The sequence below is a fragment of the Phoenix dactylifera genome, chromosome 8, assembly GCF_009389715.1.
Source record: "Phoenix dactylifera cultivar Barhee BC4 chromosome 8, palm_55x_up_171113_PBpolish2nd_filt_p, whole genome shotgun sequence".
Lineage (NCBI taxonomy): Eukaryota > Viridiplantae > Streptophyta > Magnoliopsida > Arecales > Arecaceae > Phoenix > Phoenix dactylifera.
In genome coordinates this window covers 16486968-16513326 of record NC_052399.1, presented here as the reverse complement: position 1 = coordinate 16513326, position 26359 = coordinate 16486968, and the positions used below count along the sequence as shown (strand labels likewise).

Sequence of the window (26359 nt, the reverse complement as noted above, 5' to 3'; positions counted from 1 at the left end):
TAATGGTAGCAATCAGAAGAATCTGCAGGAGCTTGCAGAATCACAAAAAGGTGCGCATTTGCATGAACCTTTTACACCAACGAGAAATTTAATTGTATTTCACTTCTGATGCTTTTAAGTGTTATAACATACCATCGACAAATTTTGGTCCAGTGACTAAATTACTGTATGGTAAAAAAAAAAATTAGCGTACCTATTTTTTCTGTAGCGTCAACAACGTAAAACTTCCAAAGAAAATTCACAGTCAGCTCTCCTTCACATAAATTCTCCTAGTATATATCTTCCGAGACAAACAGCAACCCCCCTACCTAGAAATACTCAAAATCAAGGTAAGAAGAATCATTTGGATTGCTCTTGGCTCCACCAGCCCCACCGAAGCCATTTTGGGCGGTCGTCTTCTTCTCCTTGGTTGCAAACTGCCCGAAGTCCACAGGGTCTGGGATATGCGGCGGGGCGTTGCTTCGCACCAACGCCCAGTTCACCCCCTCAAAGAACGGGTGCTGTTTGATCTCGGTGGCACCCCTCCTGAATGCAATTCGTTTTTGAGGTTCCTTGACAAGCAGGCCGCGGATGAGATCTCGTGCAGCCAGGCTCGCAGCTGGTTCGTCCGGGAACCTCAGCGGCTGGCCGACCACGTTGAAGAGAGTGGCGCGATTCCCCGAGCCCTTGAAAGGGGTCGTCCCATGCAGCAGCTCGTACAGAAAGATGCCGAACGTCCACCAGTCCACTGCACTCCCATGCCCCTCCCCTCGAATAATCTCTGGAGCAAGATACTCATGAGTCCCCACAAATGACATCGATCGAGCGTTCGTTGGCTCCGCCATGAATTCCGGGAGGGGGCCGTTGCCCATGCAGAGGTCTGATTTAGACTTCCGGTTCCTCTTGGGGAGTATACGGGGGAGGAACGTTGATGGCTGGATGCAGCCCTGCACTGCGTGATCGCTGTCGAGGATGCCGAATGCACTGCCATTGCTGCTTGATTGAGTCGAGGGGGATTTAACGAGCGTTGGGCTGACCGAACACCGAAGCGATAAATCAAAGTCGGACAGCATGATATGGCCCTCTTCCCTCACAAGCACATTCTCAGGCTTCAAGTCCCTGTATACAATACCCAGCATGTGCAAGTACTCGAGCGCAAGCAACACCTCAGAAGCATAAAATCTGTTTCGCACACAGAATAAGAAACAAGGAAAAACAAAAGAATTTAAGTTAATCAGATAGTGTGAGGTGTTATGGTAGAAAGTTTTACACAGGGCTGGTAACTAAAAAAAACAAATCACTGAAGGGAAGGAGGGAGGGAGCTAATGAGGGATTTCTTAATATATACAGAAGAAAGTTCCAAGGATTAACATTTGAGTATGCAAAATGATGTAACATGTCAACCTTTTTCCCTATCAACTGAACCAAGAATGTGGAACATGTAAGGATCTGCTTGAGCCATGTCTTTTGAAAAAAAAAAAAATCCCAGATTTTTGTTTCTTCCATAACATGGTTCCATAGAGACAGCTTGAATTTTGTCCAAAAGGTACCAGAAGAAGTACAAATTATATATTGATTATGACTTCATACGCATTATCAATTATTCACTGCTGATAATTTTATTTTTTTACTCTTAATCCATGTTTTCCTTTTTTTTAATATTTAAAGCCCATTTATCCAACACAGAATATAATACCGACATCTCTCGGCCAAGATATGAATAGGAAGGACAAATTTTATTTCACCTGTACCCTTACTTTAAAGAATGTAAACATTCTTTTTTTTTTTAGCAAAAGAGTACACAAGCATGAAAATGAATTTTAATACCTATTTCATGCGATATGAAGACTAATTATAAGGCAATATAAAGAACTGGCTCCTCTTCTCCTCGGAAAATGATGAGCTGAATTCTTAAATGTACTGCTATAACAACGAAATCAAGATATAAGATTTTCTTCAAATACTCCAATCTTCCATGAGATGAATCTTGTTACTCTTTTTATGAGGAAGATGTTGATCTACAACCTAATGATTGTAAAAAATAACATCTACCAATGTACCCAAGGGATCGAGCATACTACTATTCTTGGTTATGAAGCTTATCATATGAAATATATGAAAAGAGTCATTTGATGCGACTTAGACAAGTGATATGAGTGCTTTAACTATGAAGGAGTCAGAAAAATATAACAAAGCATCCTTTGAAGACTTTAACATTGTAAAACCTTCATAATTTGACATTATGCACATTGAACAATCAGTTCGTTTAGCTTTCCTCAGAACTCAATAAAGATTCTTACTTTGTAATGTTCACCAGCAAAATATCTAAAGCTAGTATATGGAAAGATGATTGCATCATATTTTGACAGTCTGAAGGCTGAAGCATCTAGGAACATATGGGCTGTGTCCAAACTTCAATAAACCTAAAAATATCTGGGTAATGCTGTTATTGTGTGAATATCTCCAACTAAAATAATATGAATGGAACCTGAGTAGATTAGACACACAATAATGAAAATGGGGATAACACTAAGGAACATGATAACAGTCCGGGCATTTCTGTCCTGATCTTTCATTAATTGGCATTAAAAGTCATATTTGATTGATGTACCAAAAAAAGTCATATTTGATTCTGTTCCCAATTTTTTGGTTGGGTCGGGAAGATTTCACGTAGCATTTGTCTTTCGATGGGTAATATATCATCAATATTTAGCCAATTCATTTTTTTATATATTCTGGAAAGATTTTTGCTGTTACAAGCAGAATTTTTAGTCCTCCTTCCGAGAGCAAGCAACCTCCGTCATTTGCATTCATGGTGATATATATATTGCCTAAACTACTATGCAACTTATTTGGACTTTTGGCTTTGTGTGCACTCTAATAGGAACAGAACAATTTTCAAAAGGGTCTTCCTTATTATGAAATGCAACATAAATTTCTCAAAGTGGAATAGAAACTCTGCTTTCATTAACCTAATTGGAATCCCTCAAACTTTTCTTTATGAAAAAAAGAAATCTCTGGGCGAAATCTAAGGTCATCCTAACATCCCCTTGCTCCAAGAAGGTTTTGCAGAGATTGTATGTTCCCGAGCAACTTGACAAAATTTTGGGATTGCATTGTACTTTATCAGTCTATACAATATGTACAGCTGACAAATTTTTTACTATGTTATTTACTGATTTCTGAAAACAACCCTAAACTGATGTGCCATCGTGGCAAATGATCTTCAAATGAGAGTAGGATAGCATATATATGCATACATACATATATACTTATATGTGTGTGTGCAAGGCAATAGAATAATTTTTCTCTGCAGCGTTAATACTTCAATTTTAGCATTAAGGTTGGCTGCAGGACAGAAAATATCACTGCTGAATCTACAAAATTATTAGTTCACTTTCAGCTGAAGTATTCAGATATAAATTCAGCAGGCAAGTTAAAATACATAAAGAAAGACTACAAACACCAAGAAAGAAACAAGAGAAGGCAAAAGCCCTAATGGACAAATGCGGAACACGAAAATCATTAATTTAATGAAAGAGTACAGGCAAAATGATATCAAGCATCATACGTAAGGAGATTACGAAGAAAGTAGACAATTATGGAAAAGGAAAAGCCGAAGAAACTTACCGAGCAGCTTGTTCGCTGAAATACTTGTTAGGTTGCTTCTGCCGAAGAGAATGGAGATTGCCACCACTGCAGTACTCCATCACCAAGCAATAAAACTTATCAGTCTCAAAATGAGAATATAAAGTTGGCAAGAAAGGATGATCGAGAAGGCTGAGAATCTCCCTTTCAGTTTGAGCCCGGAGTAGCTTATTTCTACTAATAAGTGAGGCCCTGTCCATCACTTTCATTGCAAAGTAGGCACCAGTTCCCCTAAGTTCAACAAGATACACACTTCCAATGTCACCATAACCCAAGCGCTTGAGGAGCCTAAAATGACCTAGGCCAATAGGAGATTCTCTAGCATTCGCCAATTGAATTGCCTCCCAGCGACAATCACCTCCTGTATGCCGCTTGACCGGGACAGAAGTGCTGCTGTCTATGCTGTTACTTCGAGTGCTGTTGCAGCTACCATGACTAGGGTTGGTACAGGAGTCACTCAGCTTTGCATCACTAGTCTTTGTGCCCACTGTTGCCATAGTCACCCCTGTTGATGAGGTACGAGGTGATGTTGAATTTGTTTCAAAAATGGTTGGCAATTTGGGGCTAGGACAAGGGCTTGGGTAATGGCTTGGGCTTGGAAATGGACTCTTTGTAAAATTTGTGCCATATATGACAACTGGATCCAAGTTTTTATTGTGATGTGATGCTTTTGCTGATGTAGCTTCTGAAGTTGCAAGGGATCTCGGACTCGGACATGGATTAGGGTATATGCCTGAGCCAAGGTCAGGTTCTGCTGTTCTTGTTGAATCGATGTTGTTATTGCGAACTGGATCTATTTTATTGTCATCAAATGACTCCTTATCTGATGGCATGGTATTCATCTGAATTTTCATATGTATGAGAATGACATTAGTGATGTACGATTAACACCTCCCTTCTTCTCTAAGAGAGAGAGAATGACATTAATAATGGATGCACATCTAGAATGTACAATTTGCCAAAGCATGCAATTCCGTTATGGAGAAAAGAACTAAATACGAGTTACATTTCGTATACAGAATGCGAAAGAGCTAACAATTTACTAAGCGTGCAAGCGTGCAATCAAAAAAGAACCAGAATAACCTAAACAAACACAAAACATCAACGTTACAAGCTTTTGTTTTTTTTTTAATCATCAATGAAATGGTTGATGGTTTACTTGCTATTAGCTCAACTTTTTTCCAGCTAATTCTTCAAATTGACTACCATACTTACAAAAACTGTATTTACTAAAATATAAATCTATCTCAAGGTCCAGGTTAACAATTTAATAGAAAAGGATAAACAAACAAGGACAAAACGACAGAATTTTTAGAGAAACTTTTTCAGCTAAAGATTAAACACAATAGGGACTTAAAAATACCAATCAATAAACATCTGCCTTGTAACAAAATCAACATGCCAAAATGGACGGCACACCAATCATGCCATGATTAGAATTTTCAATGTGATAATAGCCTTACGACATGGTTAATTACGACAAAAGATGATAACTTGAATTCTTGAAATTAGCAGTCGCGAAAAAAGAAACAAAGAGGAGCACAGAACTAACCAACGTACCAAATATACTTGCAAAATCTGAATCACTTTTGAATTTCTTCTGAGAATCTCGTAACAGCCTCACAAAGAAATGCCCTAATTCTCTGCCTCCTCCTCAAAAATCACCGGCAGAAACCTCTATCCGTGCACAGAAAAACTAATAGGAAAATTCCACCTGGTTTCGGGCAACGGGTGCTTACTCCTCCGAACCCATCAATGGAGCTGGAAATTACGGAGAATTCGTAGGGCGGAGAGCGGAAAAAAGAGTGGGGACGAGGGAGAGGAGAAGAAATGAAAGGGGAGGATATAAGCGAGCCAAGAATTGAACCAATGGACGGAGGCATTGCTAAATATAAGAGAGAAGGAATATAATTTTAAACGGGAGGGGGAGAGACGTGGGAGGGGCGCAGGAAAGATGGAAACGGTCGCCCGGGGGAGGAAAAGGAAATGGACGGATGGGCGATTTATTCTGGCGAAGGCGTGGCGGGAAAGAATCGAATCACAGCGCGTACACGTGTGATTCTCTGTACGGGTGCTTCGGTTTAAGCCACTTTGCCGACCGTTAACGAACCCTGTATGTGCCGACACGTTGGGGCTATTAGTAGTTGGATATTTTTAGAAACCTGAAATGCTAAAATTTTCTTTGCACAAAACAAAGTTGCATCTAAAGGAGGAAGTACTCAAGAACTGCCAAATTAGAGAACTAGGGTGTTTTTAATTCGCAACAAGTATACTCTTACGAGTCTCTCTGGTACCTTGATGAAAATTTTAAGTTCTCATCCACCTCCTCCTATTGAGATCATGCATGGAAAAATTGCAAACTCTTGCACTTTGCGCTTTTGAGATATCCTCATGAATGGATCTACGAAAGAGGCGTAGAATGGCTGATGATTACTAATAGGACTCTTGAATAATATGTAAAGGCGTGCTTTTAACGGTTCTCGTATTTCGATATGAAAAGGGTGAGCTCCAATGCAATGATAAAGTTGTTCTATTGTGACCTGAAGATTATTAATTCGAAATATGAAAATAGTCTTTCTGCATACAGAAATAAGACTTCATATGTCTGATCTTCCTCGAACCACATAATAACAAGAGTTTTAGGCACTAAGCTATTCCTTTTCTATATAATTCAATATGAACATATTTTAATTTGTTAGATGTTTAGTAAAAAGAATTAGTTGTCATGTATTTAGTGGTCTTTTAGAGTGGCAAAATGCAACTTATTTTTAATCATAGGCCATGATAATGTTTCAAAAGCAAATGGCATTTCTCTAAAAGGTGGTCGCAGAAGGATAGGGTATAAATGATCCATAAGAATAGGCCTTTCAGCACCAGATATGTCATCATAATCACTAAAGTAATTAATGATCATCTCATCAAGTAATTAATTAATTGCTCTTAATTTATAAATTCACAAGCCCTAGCAAAATTGCTTCTTGCATCCCATTAATAAGCTAATATTATTTCCGTAAATTTTATCATTCTAGACAACCTAGTTGTTACTCCTTTTGTTGGATTCCCTGACCTTCGAGGGAAACATCACATAAAAAGAATGGCACCCATGAATCCATGATTCAAAGGAAGTCCATATGATTAACTATTTATTTAGAAATTTGACGGGATTTTTAAAGCGAAGCTCCTTTCCAAAATGCATATGCAGAATGAAAGTAAAACAAAATCGAGTAAATTGCTAATTATCACCTCTTGATCTGTGCATAATGTGAGATATCTACCCTACATATCTTTGGCGATAAAAGCTAATTGCATCTAATGAACTTATTATCAACTATTCTTGTTTAAGATGTCTTTCTCTCTCTTGACGTCGCTCCAATTAATTAGAACACAAGTTCAGCAATCAAGTAGCTAGGTTGCCGGTAGCTTATTCTACCTTAAGGTTTGATTACACATTCAATTATGAAAAAAAACTCTCCAGGATTTTGATCACGGGTCATCTTAATTAGTAATTGTGCATAGATATGGGAACTAAATTACTTAATTTGTTGGTCTGCTTAGTACTAATACAGATTCCTAATTCAAAATTTGCTATTTGATAATCAATCAAGTTCCTGAAGAGTAGGATTAGAGATAATTTTCTAAAAATTTAAATAGTAATTTTCTAAAATGAAAACTAACTATTCTAAATTTTATTAGAATCATTATGATAGATGTTTGAGTGCCTCTTAGAATCCAACTTCATTACCATATAAAGGTATGTGATAAGAATCGAGATATATATATATATATACACACCACTCAATTTGTTGCTATGGAGAAATTTCATGAAACATCCACCATTTCCTTTTATTCTTTTTTTTTTTTTTGAGAGGACAGAAATACTCCTCCGTGATCTCTTAACTAAGTTTGTTTCCTAACAACGCAAAGCCCCAGAATCTCAATCTCACTATAAAAGCAACAACCCATCTCCCCGTTCTCCCTCACCAGGTGGTTCAAATATTGTGAGGCCCAATAGCCCCACATCGAAAAAACTCGTTTTAGAGCCTGGGCATATGAGGCGGGTGTCTCCTAATCCTGCAGACGCGTTTTGGGAGAAAAACAAAACTGAGGAGGGGTGAAGGACGCTTGCGTGAAGCCTCGGAACCGGACAATATCTGGCAGGGGAGCCCCGCGGTCCCTCCTCATGTGGCCTCCACGTGGGCACTGGGTGTCTCACGTGCTCTGCGTAGGCGGGAGCGTGACATTTGGTATCAGAGCCGGGGACGGCTCTTGTCCGATGGTGGGAAGGGTGTGAGGCCCAATAGTCTCATATCGGAAAGACTCGTTCTAGAGCCTGGGCATATGAGGCGGGTGTCTCCTAATCCTGCAGACGCATTTTGGAAGGAAAACAAAACTGGAGAGGGGTGAAGGACGCTTGCGTGAAGCCTCGGAACCGGACAATATCTGACAGGGGAGCCCCGCGGTCCCTTCTCATGTGGCCCCCACGTGGGCACTAGGTGCCTCATGTGCTCCGCGCAGGCAGGGGCGTGATAAATATCATCACGTAGCTCTCTTTTTTTTTGTGGTGCACCGGCTGCTCACACAAGTCTCACATGAGAGTCAAGGAAAAGAAAAGGGCTCGGCGGTGGAGGAATAAATACATGACAAGTCCAGAGAGTCTCTTCGGAATATTGGACAACAAAGGTGGTAACTCAGTTAGCTGTCCTCACCTCTAAGTTCTCTCTTAGACACTAAAAAGCATAGTTTGAGTCGAAGTCTTCCTATTAACCGTCATCCATTGAAAAAAATAACATATTATGTTAGTGATTATAGGTCTGTTACTCAGCTCCAATTCATTTGGCTGGTTGGAAACGGGCTGCCAATTAATGTTCTTACAGATCCTTGGATATCCACCATTCCTCCAAGCAACTGGCCCACTCTCATTAATATGAACTTTCAAATTGCTGACTTACAAGTCAGTGATTTGTCATCATCTACTTGGCGCTGGAATCTGGAAATGATCCATAAATTATTCTCAACTGGAATGATGAACCGGATATGCAGCATGCCTCTTGCGCAAAAAGACTGATATGATCAATTAACATGGGGGCGTAGCAGGCTCAATCATATTTTCTCTTAAAGACATATATCCTTTAATCAAACAACCACAGCAGTCGGGTTTGATTCTTTCTCTAAAATGGATGTGGACTCTGAATGTGCCCATGAGGGTCAAATTCTTTTGGTGGAAATTTCTGTGGAAAAGATTGCCATGCAAAGATCTACCAACTAGAAGGGGAATTGTTGATGATAGGATGATATTTTGCGACTTATGTCATGATACTGCGGTGGATAGCCTTCGTGTGATTTTTGAATGCCCTTTCGTTTCCAGTTGGTGGTACCAGCTGAAATGTGCATCGGCAATTGATTTCGTGCCGACTTCTTTGCCGGGTCCATTGCGGCTGTTTTGTTTGCAGCCGGGGCGGAGGAGGAGCACCGATCTCTGACGGCAATGTTTGCTTGGCTGATTTGGACAGCTCGGAATAAATAGATTTTTCAAAACACTACACAGTCTTGTGCGGAGGTTTAATTTAAAATAATTAAAATTTTTATTTTTAGTTGTTTTAAATGTTTTAAAATAGCTTGTTGTAAGCTGTCTCTTTCAGAAGAACTTAGATAGAGCCTATTTAAAAAGTCTCTGACGGCAATATTTACTTGGCTGATTTGGACAGCTTGAAATAAATGGATTTTTCAAAACACTACACAGTACTGTGCCAGAGTTTTAATTAAAAAAAATTAAAATTTTTTATGTTTTAAATGCTTTAAAATATCTTATTGTAGGACGCCTCTTTCAGAAAAACTGAGATAGAGTCTATAAATAGACTCAATCCGATCTCTCTTTTTCTCACTGATACTCTGTCTCCTGAGTTTCTTCTATGGACAGAGAATTTTTCCACCTTTCAACTTTCTATTTTCTATTTTTCTTATTTTTTAGATATCTGAAGGAGTCGGTCGGATCAAACTTCTACCGCGATCGTGCTTGTTACAAGATAAGCAGGCTGAGTCGGATTGTTGTACCTTGAAAATGAGATCGCTGCAGGCTTGCACATAGGAAGCGAATCACATTTTTAGAGCAGTATATATCATACGCCTTGATCTAAACAAACTTTTTCCAATTTTCTTCTGATTTTATTCTAGTAGATTATTCTTTTACAATACTTCTATGAAATAAAGATATAGCACTTTTTAAACAAAATATTTTCAACACCTTAGGCATCTAGTGAGAAGAGCATTCATCTACCTTACATGCAAGAAAACAGGAGAAGGTCAGTTCCCTCTTAAAGTTCCTTCATGGCACGGGGGCAGCTGCAAGCTGCGTAAAAATGGCAGCACAACAACCCACTCAGTCTCCTGGCTACACCCTCCTGGTAAATTTAGATGCTGTTGTAATAGAAGATAGAGCGGCTGCTGGGCTTGTAATTAGAAAATAGTGAAGGCCATCTCAATTTAGAGCTGGCGGCAAGTCCTTGAATGGAAACTAGATTGGCACAAGTTTATGTTATCCCACTCTTACCACGAAGCCAACAGAGCAGCAGATTTTGTGGCAAAAATGCCATTGCGAGGGGATGATTGTTTTTGGAATGCTTGTGGGATGATGCTTGTGGCATTGCCCATAGAAGAAGACAGATCACAGCGGCTAGGGAGGGAGTATGTTCGTATAGCTTAAGAAATACATATCCATATCTTCTGGCTCATCAGTTGTTTATATATGCCTGGGAATAGAGCAATGTAGTTGCTTTCAAAATCCTGTTGACTGGTGCTGGTGTGTACCTGTATCCTTTCTTTTTTTTAGGAGGATGTACTTCCCAAGGGTCAGTCGCAGACTTTCGGGTTCGCCTAGTGATGCAGAAGTTACAGGATATTATGTTACAAGGATGGGTTGTATGTGTGTTTGTTTGCAATGATCTTTTAATGCATTAAATCATACTGCAAATTAGTACATTTTACTGATGAAAAGTCGATTAGATAATATCCTTCTGAAGCTATTTTTATATTTGAGTCTAGCCGGATATACATATAAATTTGAGCATATGTTTAATATCCATACAACTATTCCATCTGTATCTAAATATTCGATTTTATTTATAATTTTTTTAATTTTATATAGCACTTATTAATTTTTTAAAAAATAAATAATCATATTAACAAGCTCCTAATTTAATATACCTTCTATCCAATCATATATTTGATTTTATGGTCATAAAATTTAACTATCCGACTTATATACATTATTATATTCGTACTTTCAGTATCTAATATGTATTCTTATCTATCTAAATAAATATAAATATAAATTTTTATATTTAATTAATATTTATATCCATATTAATATTTATCAAGTATAAATGATATGAACATGAATATATCGATACCTAATTTTATCCCTCTTGCATCCTATATTATTTCACAAATAACTTAGGTCAAGAGCAAGCTACCTTTCATAAGATTCGATCTTTTCAAATGAAAGCCTCACCCTCTTCCTCCCCATCTTGGGCCCTCCATCCAGCGGTCCCCACCCCATCCTCTAAAACTTCTCCTTCCTTCTTTTCCTTCCTCCCTTCCAAGCCACCCGCAAAAGCATGGCTTTCCGAGCCCCTTTCCCGGTTCGAATTTAAAAGACCCGTGATCCACTCACCTCCATCAAGCCCTAATCCCCAGCTACCGCTCCGGTTATATACGGTTGGTTATGGGAAAAGACGTCGCCTCTTCCCCACCTCAGGTGATCACAACCAGACGCGATTCAAATCAAGAGAGATCCACGTGGGCGAGCGCAGCCCCGCTCCCCGCTCTGAGATCGTCGCCTAAGACGGACGGCTATGATCTTCTGAGAATTCAAATCCAACCCCTTCCCTCCATTAAAAATAATAAAGAAGAAAATAAGTAATCCCGATCTCTTTCCCATTCTCCTCCACCTTCCTCTTATTCCGCCTCTCTTGTCCGAGAGAAAACAAAAACCCTTCCCCAGTTCCCGGATCCCCCCTTCTCCCCCAATGCGGAGGACCCCGCAACCCCCCTCCAAACCCTAACCCTAATCCTCTTTTTCTTAGAAATCTAGGGCACGGATAGGGTTTCTTTGTTCCCTTCTTGGCTTCCCCGGCCTTCTTGCTCGATCTCGTAGCAAGAGAGGCCGTAGAGGAGCGAGGTCAGGGTCGGGCGGCCCCTTTAGGACTTGGATCTTAGGGTTAGGGTTTTGAAGATGTCGAGCATGGACCGCCGCTCATCGCTCCCTTCCTCCTCGTCCGCCCCCGCTTCCTCGGCGCTGGCGAAGAGGCCGGCGGTGGAGAATGCCGCCAAAGTCGCGGCAGCTGCCTCCGATCAGGCGAAGAAGAGGGTCGCGCTCGGGAACATCACCAATCAGAGCAATGCCGGAAGGAGCGCTGCTCGGCTGCCCGGGACGAAGGGAGTCCATGTGGGTAAAACTGGCGTTGGTTCTTTTGTGCTTTCTTTCTTTGGTAGAATCGTGGGTTGGAATGATTGCTGTTTTGTATAGAATCTAGATCCTTTACCGCATCCTTTTGAGTTCTTTGATTTGTATTTTTTTCTTGGATACTTGCTTTAAGTTTTGACGTGACTTCAGTTTGACTTATGTTGGATTCCTGATATATATGGATGTTCAGAAGTTACTGCATTATCTATATTTGAAAATTCTTTGAATTGACGACTGAAAGTTGGAATTTAGCCTCTAACTCTCATGTTCATTCTCCAAAGAAAAAATAATACATTAATAGCTAGAGATCTTTGTAGCTTTGTATTTATAGGCTTTTTCCGGGGATTATAATATTCTACAGAGTTCCAGAAGTCTTAAAGAAGGACTTGTGTTTGAGGGTTTAGAATTATCGCCTATTCTTATATATGTAAGTTAACATTATTATTCTTTATCATTATATAACCGAACATTATGATGCTTATGAGAGGTAGTTCTGGGTAGATGTTTCATTCTCCAGGTATTTGTGACGAATGCTTGAATTTTCAGGTCCTTTTGAAACATTTTCTTGAAACCAAACTTGGAAGATAAATGAAAATGATACTTTTTTCATAATAGAGAACAAGTTATTGTTTTTACAAAAACTATTTTGCTTATGTTTGGGACCTTTCTTTTGTGGATCTTCTTCATCCATCTGCTTGTATGATTTTCAACTTTTTGTTTCCTTGTTACCATTCCCTTGTACTTCCCTTGTCGTTCTTGCAGATCCTTTTTAGAATATGCTCCTTCCTCATGCCTATTTACTAGTTCTTACATTTTCTTGAAGTATTCTCATCATGCTTGTTGGTTGAAGGATCTTTGATGGACTTATTTTTGATGTTATTTCAGGGCCCTTAGCCTAATCAAATTGTTTATGTGGTTAGCATTTTTCAGAAGGAGGCCTAATCAAATTGTTTATGTGCTTAGCATTTTCAGAAGGATCCAGTACATTATCTTAATCTTACAAATCTAATTTTTTATGTTGTTAGCATTTTTCAAAAGGATCCAGTACATTATCACAATCTTCCAACAGTTGATCCATAAGAAAAAAATGGAACCAGGATGAGTTCAAATTATTCTCCGGGTATTGGTAAAGTCTCACACTGCTATGATACTAGCCTCTAGGATCAAATCTGTGCCTTAGTAAGAACTTCAACATTAGAGACGGAAGAAATGCCTGGAAAGAGTATACCCTTGATTCTTTAATTTGCCAAATCTTCAGAAAAAGGGTTATCTTAAATTGTAAGGTGACATGCATTGCACACTTAAACATGATAAGTTCGTATGAAGAATAATATGAGTTGTGAATAATCATTTAGAAAATTTGCTGAGGCTGAATGACTGAAAACTCCCAGTATAAGAACATGCTTGAGGGAAAATGGTAGTAACAACACGATGTGCTACATCTGGATATGCACATGTTAGTGCACCATGTGCACAGATACTGAAAGACTTCCAGTAATGTTTTGTTAATAACCTTCTGAAAAAGTTTTTTTGATGCATCTAAAAATCTAACCTCTCTTACAGTGCATGTTCAAGAAGAAACTGAATTGGATACAAAATTTAGCTGCAACTACTAAATGCTATGTAGCAGCAGTAAATTGAACCTGAAATTTATATCTAAATTCAAATGTTTTGTTATATTGCATTTTTCAGCCTTAACAAGTCTTTTTGAGTCATTTTGCTTGCAATCAGAAATTTCCATTTTTTTTTTTAATTTTTCTCCAATCTCTAACTCATAATATTGCATGTTTTTAGCTCTTCTTATTAGTTCAAAACTTTTGTTTCATCTAACTCTTTCTGTATTTACTTTCTTGGAGGTTTTTGATGCCGAAACTATTGCCTTTATCCTGATCTCATGGGTTGGCCATTCTGTTTTAGTTTCTCCAATTTGATAACCTCTAAACATGCCTGTGCTTCCACCAATTACACACTTCTCTGACCACCACATATACCCTTCACTGCTCTTTTTGATGGGCATGGCCAGACAGCTAAGGCCGTTTCTTTTCCTTCTTTGTTGAAATTCTTTCTTGTAAATATTTAATCCATTTTTTTTAAAAAAAATTCTAATTAGAAGGGAAGCACAGCAAGTTCCACGTTGAATGCGAAGAAGGGATCTGTGGCATGTGTTCATGATACAAACTTGCCTAGAAGCTCTGCGGCTGCATCAACCATTGTGAAGCCAGCTGTGCCAATATCTGCATCAGCTGTAGTGAAGCCAGTTACTACCGTATCTGCAGCAGCTGTTGTGAAGCCAGTTGCTACTGTATCTGCATCAGCTGTTGTGAAGCCAGCTGCTACTGTATCTACCAAGGACATTTCACTTCTAGTACATAATGGGCCAACATCAACTGTTGGTACCTCTCTTGCACCTTGCAGTACTGTCATATCTCCCAATCCCTCAGGAGATTCTGTTTCATTGGCTGAAACTATGTCTACATGTGACTCCATGAAAAGTCCAGATTTTGAGTATATAGACAATGGTGATTCTTCAGCAGTTGCTTCTCTGGAGAGGCGGGCAAGTGATAATTTTCATATCTCCGATCATGCAAATGCAGCAGGTTTATCTTTCTGACTGATGCACCCCTTCCATTAATTAAATTCGTGATTTGTATTAACTTCATCATATGCTATTTGGTAAAAGCTCACCTTTTTCTCACTTATGTTCTATGAAGCCAGAAACTTTAAGAGCATCTTTGTTCTTGAATCTTGTAAGAAGTCTGTTTGTTAAATTGTTATATGTCCTTAATATCAAATAAGGTAGATTTATTTTACTAGGATCTACATGGAAGAGGGATGTTCCTCTGGCAATGGAAACAGATGATGTTTTTGATGTTGACAACAATCACAAGGATCCACAGTTTTGTGCAACGCTTGCATCTGATATATACAAGCATCTACGCATAGCTGAGGTGACATTTTCCTCCTTGTGTATGTTTTCTATTCTTTTTGTTTATTGGTCAGTGGGACTTGATCCAATGCAAATTTCTTGATGTGCTGTGTCTTAATATCTTTGGTTGCGGAGGAAGGTTCGTCAGGAAAAAAATCTTATTGTTCTTTTTTATAAGTTCGAGATGCGCAATACTAAATACTACAATTCAAACTTTCATTAGGAATTGTATTTTTTCTCAGTTTTACAGTTTCCTATAGAACTTAATTTTCTGTTAAATGTGACCAAATTCACTAATATTCTCATTCCACTTGTGCCTATTTGTCCACCCATCATGTGATCCATAAATTACTATGTCACTCTTGTGTGAGACATCCACTGGTGTTGAATACTAAAATAATGAAGGGAATTCAAATAAATCTCTGTCACAGTCTTCAGCTCTATTTATTCAGATGGCAGTCAGATAGCAATAATTTCATACATATGCAATATTGCTGCTCCTTCATCATGTATTGATTTGCAAATATTTTATACTTTTTCTGTGTCTGTAAGATTCCATGTGCAGTGAGCGCACATGCTTAGGAAAGTGGCATCCAAAACATGTTGTGGGGGTCATGGTGGTGGTCCTTTAAGGGACGTCTGGCAGAGAAATCCAGTTTAAGTTTCTCTATACATGGAAAGAGTAATGCATGCATAAGTGGTCTGCTGAAGTTAGAATCTTCTGAAGAGTACATGAACAATTATTAACCAATAAATGCTGAATGTTCTAGTTGATATGTTTACATGTTAAGTGGTCTGTAAGTTATTGAACTTTACAAGTCAACCTTGTAGCTTGGAATAATTTCACTGATCAAATTTATCTGGCTGTTTTTCGTTAGAGATTTTTTTTTTTTTTTTCTGCATTGGAATATACATGTGAAGTTGTGTGGCTGAGTCCCTGCTTGTTTATTGCTTTGTCTAAACCTCTGTATTTTAGATTGTTGTTCTAGTGTCAAATTTACTAAAAGCAGGTAATATTTTCATACTAACGTATGATCTGTCTGGATCAACCCTGCTTACTTGTGCTTTTATCTAAAATTTTGAATTTGCTTTTATTCCTGATATCCCAATTGATCTTTTAGAAAGTAGTAACCTTCTGTGCTGTTGGTTGGGTTTTTTTAATTAATTGTTATCTGTTGCATTTTTTTTGGCTCTGACAGACAAAGAAAAGGTCTTCAACTGACTACATGGAAAGTGTGCAGAAGGACATAAATGCAAGCATGCGTGCCATCCTAATAGATTGGCTTGTAGAAGTAATACATTTTCAATAACTAATTTTGAATCCGTTCATTCTTTCAGTGATTAAATCACCTATCTTCATTCAATTGCAGGTCGCAGAAGAATATCGTCTTGTACCTGATACATTATACTTGACTGTTAATTACATTGATCGGTATCTTTCTGGCAATGAGATGAATCGCCAACGATTGCAACTGCTTGGTGTTGCTTGCATGCTTATCGCTGCGTAAGACCTACTTCTCTATGCAGTCAAGAATATATTCTTTTGTATGCTTTACTTTTAAGCATTAAAAAGGTGAATTTGATCTTTGCAGAAAATATGAAGAGATATGTGCCCCGCAAGTGGAAGAATTTTGCTACATAACTGACAACACATACTTTAAGGATGAGGTCTGGCAGTCTTTCGAATCCAACTTATATTTTGGTAATTCTGCTTGTGCTGCTTACTTAATGTCCATCTGCGCAGGTTTTACAAATGGAAGCAGCTGTCTTGAAGTACTTGAAGTTTGAAATGACAGCTCCAACAGCCAAGTGTTTTTTGAGGTACCGTATGTAGGCTTTATTTATCATAATGTGTATATGTCTTGCAAAATCATGTATTGAACTGACGGTCTTCTTCTTGTTCTCCAAAGGAGATTTGTCCGTGCTGCTCAAGGATGTGATGAGGTACCTTTATCTTCAATTTTTTCATTAGATTTACTCTTTATTCCTTGTTGTGGAGGCTTTTTCATCCTCTTTGCTTTTCTCTTTCATTGTACTTTTCCAGGTTCCACTGTTGCAGCTTGAGTTCCTTGCGAACTATGTTGCAGAGCTATCACTTCTTGAATATAACATGCTTTGTTATTCTCCATCACTAATTGCTGCTTCTGCCATATTCTTAGCAAAGTTCATACTGCAACCAATGAAGAGACCTTGGGTACATACCTATTGAAATTAGATCACAATTATTATGTCTGTGGAAATAATTATCTAGGTTCTCTCGCATTGAGGAAAAGTTCGTAGGCATCACTTGTTTCAACTGCTCAAAAGTACAAATCGTCCTACATTGTCAATGTAGATGTAGAACCAACTTCCGTTCCATCATGTTCAGATTCCACAGTATGGATCTAATCTTTTTTATCTTTCCACTTGCCGATGTTGCAGAATGCCACACTTGTTCATTACACTTTATATAAGCCATCCGAACTCTCTGATTGTGCAAAGGCTTTGCATCGTCTTTTCCTTAATAGTTTTGGAAGCAGCCTACCTGCAATCAGAGAGAAGTACAGCCAGCACAAGGTAATTCCACCTTTTCAGCTGCTGATAATTTTTGTGCAAACTATCTATTCAGACTCATCATAATTACATCTTTTGATTTTCTCAGTTCAAGTTTGTGGCGAAGAAAAACTGCCCTCCTTCAATACCTTCAGAGCTCTTTCGAGATCCAATCAACTAGAAGTCAATTATGCAGCATCAAATCCAATTCTTTGTTGGAGTATTCTGCCTCATGAGTTAACCACTGATTGAGCCCACTCAACTGCTAGAGGCTGCAGTATTCTGTGCCTTGAGCATTGCTCATGCTTCAGTTATGTGTAGATTTCATCATGCAGACAAACCTTTTCTATCGTTAATTTTATGGTTGTGGTTCTGGCGCAATGTCTGTTCTAGATGTGTTGGTGCACTTTGCCTAGTAGTATCACCATAGTGATCTCTTCGTGTACATGGAAATCTTGTGCTTGATTCTAAGCCAGAAGCATTCTAAAACCAAGTTACCTTAACCAGGGAGAGCATAAACTACTGGGTATGCGGGTGCCCTCTTTCTTTGTTTTCTAGATTATCATGGTCTGTATTATGACAAACTACTGCATCCCTGATGCCAGATTCGGAGCATAGATAGTCACAAGCCAGTTACCTTGCTGCAAGGCTGTGATAGAGGTTGGCATGACTGAGTTTGAAACTTGTGTTTCTCATGTTGTTAATAAGAGTTTGCTGCTGAAGTTGTCTACAAAAAATTGTAGAGCAAGACAGTAGTGCCTTTGTATCTTTTAATCTACTTGGATAACTGTACTTGTTAGTGCTTTATAAAACTAGAGTTGATGTAGACTAGCTGAATGCCAAATATCTGGTGAATGTTTCCTCGGCTTGACCAACATTTCTGTATCATTCTGCGGCTTAATATCATGGTGAAAAGCGCCAACTGGTTTTATTGGTCAAGTCAGTTGTTGATGGTCATTCCCATTTGGAGTTGAAGCTTCGGCTTGTGTGGTCCCTCGGATGGGCCACCTTGGACAGCTGGGGGTAACGGATGCTCGCCGAGAAGGGTAGAGTGCTCAACTGGGGGGATTTCTTCAACCACATCAGACTCCCCAAGTCCCGTCATCATCGGCGACAGTTGCTGGGGGGCAAAATGATCATCCTGCTTAGGGCAAGGAATCGTCCCATCTCGGCCGGGTGGGTAGACTACAACGCCGATCAAGCAGGACCGAGGTCCTGCTCAGAACCAGCCCAATCTCGGACTTCATTGAAGGCTCAGTTGTTCTCGGCCTGATCTCTCCACTACTATGGCCTGTAGTACTCTCTTCTGATGTTTATAATGACGTTTCGAGCCGAAGCTCGTAATGCCATGCGATGTCAGCTGTGAGCTAAAAAGCTCCTTCGACCGCGGGACTATTCGCTGACACGCCCCAACCGAGCTTGGAGCGTCCTTTATATTTGCCTTCATGCTCCGACCGAGACAAAAAGCCTTTTATATTCACCGATATGCTCCAACCAAGCACAAAAAGCCCTTTATATTCGCCGACATGTCCCGATCAAGCTCGGGGCGCCCTTTGTATTCGCCGGCATGCCCCGACCAAGCTCGGGATGCCCTTTATATTCGTTGACGTGCCCTGACCGGGCTTGGGGCGCTCTTTATGTTTGCCGATGTGCCCCGACCAAGCTCGGGGCGCTTTATCCAACAAATGTGCTCCAACCCTGAAGCTTGGGGCGCTCTACGGAGCAAACCTCGGAATCGGGGAAGTTAGGCCGATCTCAGCACCCGCCAAGCCGACCTCGCTGAATACACGATGCGACTCCTCATCGAGCTTGGTCTCGCCTACGACTGCATCCACGTACGTGCTCACGTCCGCCTACGTGGCCGTATATTACAACGTCCCCGCGCTATGCTTTGCTTGCTGGCCAACAACAGTCAAGGACAATACCATGTTGCTCCAGCCGTATCCTGCCACACCTATCAACGCCTTACCATTCACAGGAACGGCCTATGCCGTGTGTCTTAAGCAAGCTCTAGCTGCGCGCCATCTGTCTAAAACCCATCTCCTCTTATGATGAAGTCGGGCTATACCTCCGCCACCCGAACACCTCTACGGAGAGTATAAATAGCCCCATCAGGTAATATTTGGGAGACTTTTGGGTGGACCATTTAATATCTACTCTAACTTGGGCGTCGGAGGGTCCTTCTCGGAACCACCGGTGAGGCTTTGTGCAGGTACGTCGTCGCGCGGGTGGTGGCTCTTTTCTTTCTCCGCTCCAGCCGGTAGCTCCCTCGACTTCCCCGACGTGGTCACCCTCGAGCCAAATTTTAACCACAATAAACTCTATTTCTTCTACGTGACTTTGCCATTGTCTATGATTAATATATCAATTAGCTGATCGGATTTTTATGGCAGCTTCAGGCAAAAAGCAACCATGGTGAAATAGCAGAGGAGGAAAATCTCAGGGGAAGCTCTTCATAGGAAAATTTGAGGGGAGTCCGGCGAGCCCTAGGTCTTGTCTTCCTCGACGGACCCAGGGAAGAGGAAGATACCGATCAGGAGTCTTCCACCCAACCCTTACCATGTGCCTCGCAAGCGGATGGCCCAATTGGCCAGTCCAGGCCACTCTTAGGCCGGCCCAAACCCACTTTAAAATGGAAAATGGGCCTTTAGAGGAAATACCCATGTTATCGCCAGATGTGTTGCTGCGGTTGCTGAAGAAACCAGTGAATTCTGGCCGTTCGTCCCTTCATTAGAATTAATCCAACAATATTCTCATACTCTAATTTAGTTTTCTAGTATATATGGTGCATAAATAGATGGATTCATGGATATGTAGCATTATGGATAGGTGGTTGTTATTATTATCATTGTTAGGGTTTTGCTAGGATGCTATTACGTTATTTTTTTATAGTTTAGATTTTTGCTAGGATTCTACTATATTATTTTTTATAAACATGGCTGGATAAATGGAGAAGAGGTATTTGAGGTAATAATTATCATTGTCTTTGTTACTGGTGCCGTCATCAATGTTGTTGCTTGAGCCTTTATTATCTTGTGGATATATAGGTTTGTATTATTTCTGGGTGTTTTATTTTCAGATCGATTGAAGAAACATTTGTTATCTTAAGAAACTCTACTAACTTGCTAAATATCTTAAGAAACTCTTCTGATTCTAATTCTGTTTGGTGGGAATGGATATTACGGTCCCTTGTCCGTTTGTTATTCTTCTTTGTTCTTTCCTCTGATTTCTAAGGATCAAACTGAATAATAGTTTCCTTTGAATCTTCTGCGGATGGGTTATATGAGGATGCCGTACATCGTGCTGCTAAGGAATCTAGCCCGACCTACGACGAATTAAGATAAGTTAAATAGTTAATAATAATAACTTAGCTCAACCTGGTGGATTTAGCTCGATCCTCTCTATTCGCTTTTCGACGGCTCCGATCCAACCGAATCCAAACCCTAAAACCCTAAACTCCAACCCTCAAAATCCAACACCCTGCACCTCCGCGAACGAGAACCCTACTGCTGCCGTCCACAGGCCAGAGGCCGATTCGAGATAACCCGATGAATCAATCCCCAGGTTCGCGTCGAGCTCGCTCCTTCCAACTTGCAAGACCTCATCTTCCTTGATGCGGTGAGCATTAGGGTTTTTCTCCTGCCTTTCTTTCTCTCTTTCTTACGCTTATGTCCGTTTTGATCTCGCCGAAGATCTGAATATCCGATTATTTTTTTTTCCTCGTCTTGATTAATTTATTGATTGCATATGAACAAGCTTGGATCGTCGACGTCGACTTGTCAATTTTCATTACCTATATATTCTTGTTTTTCGTAATTTTACTTGGGGATTTGGATTTCTGGGGTCTTTTTGCCCACTCGCGGTGTTTGTCACTCTGACATTAACATAGATGGACGCGGATTTCTTGGTTAGATTTATAATCACGTTTCAGAAAGATTGGCTTGCAAGATTTTATACATCTAATTTCATAAAAGTACTGTCTTTCTGTGTTGAAAGGCAACCGCTGGGAGCGATCACGACAACTTTTATGAGGGTTTCTTGCGCTTCCTTCGTATTTTAACTTTACTTGCAGGGGCGATTTCAAGGGAAAACCTTGGGGTTGAGTTTCTGGAGTTCCTGCCCTTCCTGTTGTTGGCTGGTGAATTGTTGTTGGTTCGTCATCTGTATTTGATGATCAATTATCTTCGTAGAATTTGATACTTTTTTATAGATATCTAACGTATTAAAGCTGATTCAATCAATTAATAGCAGTCCTTTTGTTTTGGGATCTGGAAAAGGAAATGCGGAATGAAACAGAATCAGGAATTGAGTGATCGAAAGTTTCAGGAGACCGTCAAGAATTTTGGTTATTGCTGGTTTGTCTCAGTAGTTGCTTTGTCATGCTTCACTAATAATCTGCCTATATTTTTGTATGTTTCCTTAGCTGTTGCTCTGTTGATGAAACCTAATTAAATTGGTCATCTGGATGGGGTTCTTGGGAATGCTTTCTTGCAATGAGACATATCTTTTTCCCCTCGAAAATATGCTTTCTGCTGAAAGATTACAAGTCAGAGATTTGTTTTATAAAGTGAATAGCTGCATATTTTTCAAACAATATCATAGTCTTAAAATATTATACCTTTTAGCAAAAGAATCTCAATTTTGGTATTTTTTATTCAAGGTATTTTTTAGTAATTTATAGAACAAACTTCATTCAACTTTATCTGACTGTATGTAACACAAGGCATTCTATCCCTAGCATTCTAGCTTGTTGACAGACCATGCACGAGGACACATAACATAACATTCTATTACCAGGACTTATCTGCTCTTTTAGTGACTAACATGAGTTTTTTTTTTTCCCACAGTGTGAGTTGGTTTCTCGTGATGTATGTTTCCTCTTATGATGAGTCTTTTTTGCACTCTATCATTCTACTATTTTCTTATTTTGTATTTGAAACAGAGGAAGTTTATATCGTATCTATTTTTTATCTCTCCTTCTAAAAGGATATGATGGCTAAGTAAAAGGTTTGAGTAAGAAAACTTATTGGTGGTGATTAGATCAAGTTGGGAGAAAGGAAGAGGGCCCTTGTCCTTGCTCAAGTTTTAGCATTGTGGCTTTCGCAACCTCTTCGACAACAAGTTTTTCATGCGTATGCATGATGTTGGGTTGAAAGAAAAGGCGTGGGCTGCATTCTAAGTTTGAATGCTAGCCTAGACTTCTCCCAATATTTCTTATGCAATCCCAACGACCATCTAATCACTATCATGTTTTCTTCGCTGATAAATCCTTCAAGCTGATCCTTCCAGACCTCAAGATTTTGTGTTCCTTGCCTTCGTAGTTTTCTTTTATTGAACTTTTGGTACCTAAGTAGGATTCTGAAATTAATTCTGCTATCGACTTTGATATAATTGCTGAATTCATCATTTCTTCATGGTCAGCGGATATACCAGATAATCTTTGAAAGTAATTTTTCTGCGAATTCTTCTTGCTTGTTGCATGATTAATAGGTTTTCCATCTTTGGAGAAATAATGCATGTGTTTAAGAACATGTGTCCTATTTCTAAGATACCAGAAACTTCAAGTAAGTATTCTGAAAGTTGTTAGTTTGTGTTTCTTACTGTAGATTTGTTAGACCACGTTGTTAGTGTAACGGCGTGAAGCATAATCATGAGAGTAACATAGTCAAGGCGTGAGTTGAGAAAAGCATTGTTATCTAATCTCTTTATGTGTTTGGTGGAATTGCTGTCAATCTAAACTAATGCGTGCAAGAGGTTTGGCATATCTTTTGGCTCGTATGTTTCAGACTTTCCTGCCATTTTATGATTTATATCATTCCTCTGATTCTGCATGAGTTTGGTTGTCATATATAAAGTTTCCATCACACCCTGAAATGGCTGTGCATTAATGCCGCAGATGGTGGTATGCTAAGTTGTGATCTTATACAACCTTGTCTTTGAATACCATTTGTTGATGTATTAATTTTACCTCCTTCAAGTATTGACTTAATGTTTATTCCCTTTTTTCCTGCTAGTACCCATTCCCTTTCTTTTCCTGCTATATTATACATGCTGGGAGAGCCTTAGACACACTCCACAAACATATTACCCAGACTGATGATAAATTTACTTGGAATACCATTAGTTTGCTGCTTATATCATATAATCTAGAAGCCCTCTTTTTTTATAAAGCCAGATGGGCAGCACAAGGAGGATTGGTATGTTTTCCATTTATGTACCACGTCTGGTTCTTAAAGAAAGCACATGGAGTTTTGTATCTGAGGTACATTAGACATTATTTACATGCTAAGCTATCCAAAATAAAGAAAATTTCTCACCTTTCAGCCTTTTTATTAGATTATGATTTCCATCGAACTGTAAAACGATTATTTTGAAAATCAGGTTTTTATTGTCGTCAATTCAGATGTATCAATCTTTAGTACACCTTTTGATTAGTCACTGACGAATTTTTTCATTTCATAAATTCAATATTGCTTGTGAGCTGTGTGATTGGAGCTGCTACCGTCTGTGATTTTGTCTATATCCATTCTTTCCTTCTTCCTTTGTTCAATGTGAATTGGTTGGGCTTTCTGGTTACATGGCAATATTCATGCCTATGCCAGAGCGCAGAAATTTTCCCCCACTTGGAGTGCCAAGGATTTTAGCTTACAATTAATTAAGTTGGTAGTTCTTTTAAAAGAGTCTGCTGGAATGCCCTCCAATCATCTAAAGGGATACTGTTCTCTTATGGTCTATGTGACTTCCTCAGAACTGGTCTTGTCCTTGCAGTGGTAAGAATGGCAATGGATACTATTTCTTAGAAAGGGATTACAGAGGTGATTGCATGGGATATGGGTTTTGACCAGAACTCGCGATCAACCATTTTAAAGAGAGGCTTCATGTGGGTAGGGTGATTATGATGTTCTAAGTTATTCCACATGGTTGCGGGATGTCGAAACGGGTGTAAATATGAACATTCAAGGCTGTAAATCTAGTTCAACTGTAAGCAAAGCTCTCTTCTTCTTGCATATATATTACTATGTTGGTTATGGATTCTTCTATGACTGAAAGACAGATTCACGGTTTTCAGGGGGTCTCAGCCAAGATTGCTGCAAAAAGCATATGGAAGTGACAAAAAGACTTTGCTGGACGCTGCTGTAGAAAGTTTGCTGGACGCTTTTCGGCCACGACACCTTGCTTGTCCCGGCCAAAAGTGGGTTTTTTCCTCCACCCTGCGCTGTTATCGTTTTTCAGTGGGATTTACCCCTTCTGATTTATTTTTTTATTTGCTAAAACGGGCTTTTCACCCCACTCTAATGTGAATATATACAAGAAATTCAGAAAATAACAGATTTCTAAAAGCCTTTGGTATTTGTTTCTCTGGTTTAAAGTACTTCAGCCACAAAGGAAGCCATCTAATGTATAGCTTCGTTTGCCTTCTGGTACACAGAAGCCTCATAGTAATATATGTGCCGAAGGATTCAACACAAACAACTGAAATATGTTATAGAGATTAGTACCTCAATATAATCCATCAAGGTTATTGTTCTTAGTATCAAAGGCTTAGAAAGGACTTAATTACGAGGTATATACTGTTCAAAGCATGGTGGAAACAGAAACATTCAAAAGCACAAAGAAAGTACCAAAATCTGTGGGAATCAAATCTAAGCATTAGGTCAAAATTGAAATGTTCCACTGGGGACTGAATCTAAAAATAAACACTGTTTTAACTGCAAAACAAAATCTGCCAAAACCAGAATGACGAGCTAAAATAACTTCTGGGTCGTAGAAGTCCTCAAGACAGACAGCTGGCGGTAGGACTGAAAAAATAAACAGCACTTTTCCGTCATTAACATCTTTGGTACCAGCAGATGCATTAAGGGCATCTATTCGTTCGATGAGCCTAGCCTTCCTCTCCTTCGACGTCGGCAGCTTCATGTTCAACCTTCCTTAAAACCCAGAGACCAGAGTTGATCACAAACAACCAATGCGCTTGCAAGATTCTTTTTATTTACTTATCTTAGTCTGTGAAAACTGTAATTCGAGTGCATGGGATGGTTCTTAGTATCAAACAAATGTCAGAAGATGAAAAATCAATAATATTTGGCAGAAAATGGCTGCTATCCACACCTCTTGTGCTGCTGAGGAGGTTCCTTGGTGGATGTTGCCATTGTTCGGTCTGCAGGAATGACATAAAGAAGCATGTATCAAGAAAAGAATTCCTTTTTTTAACTCGAAGAAATCAACCTTCAAAAGAAAAGAAAAAAAGCATGTAAGAGGTTCATTTCATGCATTCAGTCCAATGTTTGAGTAATGCAAAGTTACAAGCAGCGTTTATTGGCGACTGTCGTAAACAGCAGTCGGATAACATGAAAGGCACTTCCACTATATATTTTCTCTGTAAGGATGCACCACAATTAGTAAATCCAATTGAGTTTTTGATTCAATGATATGAGAGAACTAAAATAACATCAAGTATCGCATGCTCCACCTCCATATCTTGGGATCTTCTCATCATGCACCATATTAGAACCATTGGCAAACGAGCCGAGCAATAACATTGTACATAAAGCAAGCAGCTCAAATAACCCACTGATAGGTCAGAGAAAACGTGGGACTTCAACCCTTGGTGGATACGTACCCGGATGCAATGTTGACACAATAAGTATACTGGCTAAATGTCAACCCACCGATCTTATGCAAAGTACCCCAGAAAAGTAGTCTCATCTCATTCAGCAAGCATGCTTTATTTTCTTCGGAAAAAAAAAATCTGATTCCTTAACTATCAAGATGTTAGCCAATATAACATTAGATATAACCTATCATTTTTGGAG

The 26359-nt window shown here is 39.3% G+C and overlaps 2 protein-coding genes and 1 long non-coding RNA gene across 7 annotated transcripts; 2 read left to right on the top strand and 1 right to left on the bottom strand.

Moving 5' to 3' along the window:
* Positions 1-69: 69 nt before the first annotated feature.
* LOC103702589 (serine/threonine-protein kinase RHS3-like) lies at positions 70-5556 on the bottom strand. The gene is made up of 3 exons (XM_008785080.4): positions 5188-5556; positions 3610-4469; positions 70-1161 (listed from the first exon to the last, which is right to left on the bottom strand). Exons 2-3 carry the CDS (start codon positions 4467-4469, stop codon positions 309-311), a joined length of 1713 nt encoding a protein of 570 aa, XP_008783302.4. The 5' UTR covers positions 5188-5556; the 3' UTR covers positions 70-308.
* Positions 5557-11535: 5979 nt separating this feature from the next.
* Positions 11536-18372, top strand: LOC103702523 (cyclin-A1-4-like). Of its 2 annotated transcripts, none has more exons than XM_039129062.1 (11): positions 11536-12070; positions 14202-14685; positions 14903-15036; positions 16214-16306; positions 16385-16518; positions 16607-16682; positions 16759-16835; positions 16925-16958; positions 17059-17208; positions 17436-17570; positions 17656-18372. In XM_039129062.1, exons 1-11 carry the CDS (start codon positions 11858-11860, stop codon positions 17725-17727), a joined length of 1602 nt encoding a protein of 533 aa, XP_038984990.1. In that variant the 5' UTR covers positions 11536-11857; the 3' UTR covers positions 17728-18372. The 2 variants fall into 2 exon arrangements, with proteins under 2 accessions (XP_038984990.1, XP_008783212.2); XM_008784990.4 differs by having other exon boundaries at positions 11540-12070; positions 14199-14685.
* Positions 18373-20746: 2374 nt separating this feature from the next.
* LOC103702522 lies at positions 20747-24902 on the top strand. 4 transcript variants are annotated; one of them, XR_005512867.1, is made up of 3 exons: positions 20747-21164; positions 21543-24527; positions 24616-24902. It is a non-coding gene; the product is annotated as an uncharacterized LOC103702522 (long non-coding RNA). The 4 variants fall into 4 exon arrangements; XR_603322.4 differs by having other exon boundaries at positions 20931-21176; positions 24315-24527; XR_603321.4 differs by having other exon boundaries at positions 20936-21164; positions 24315-24527.
* The last annotated feature ends 1457 nt before the right edge of the window (positions 24903-26359 follow it).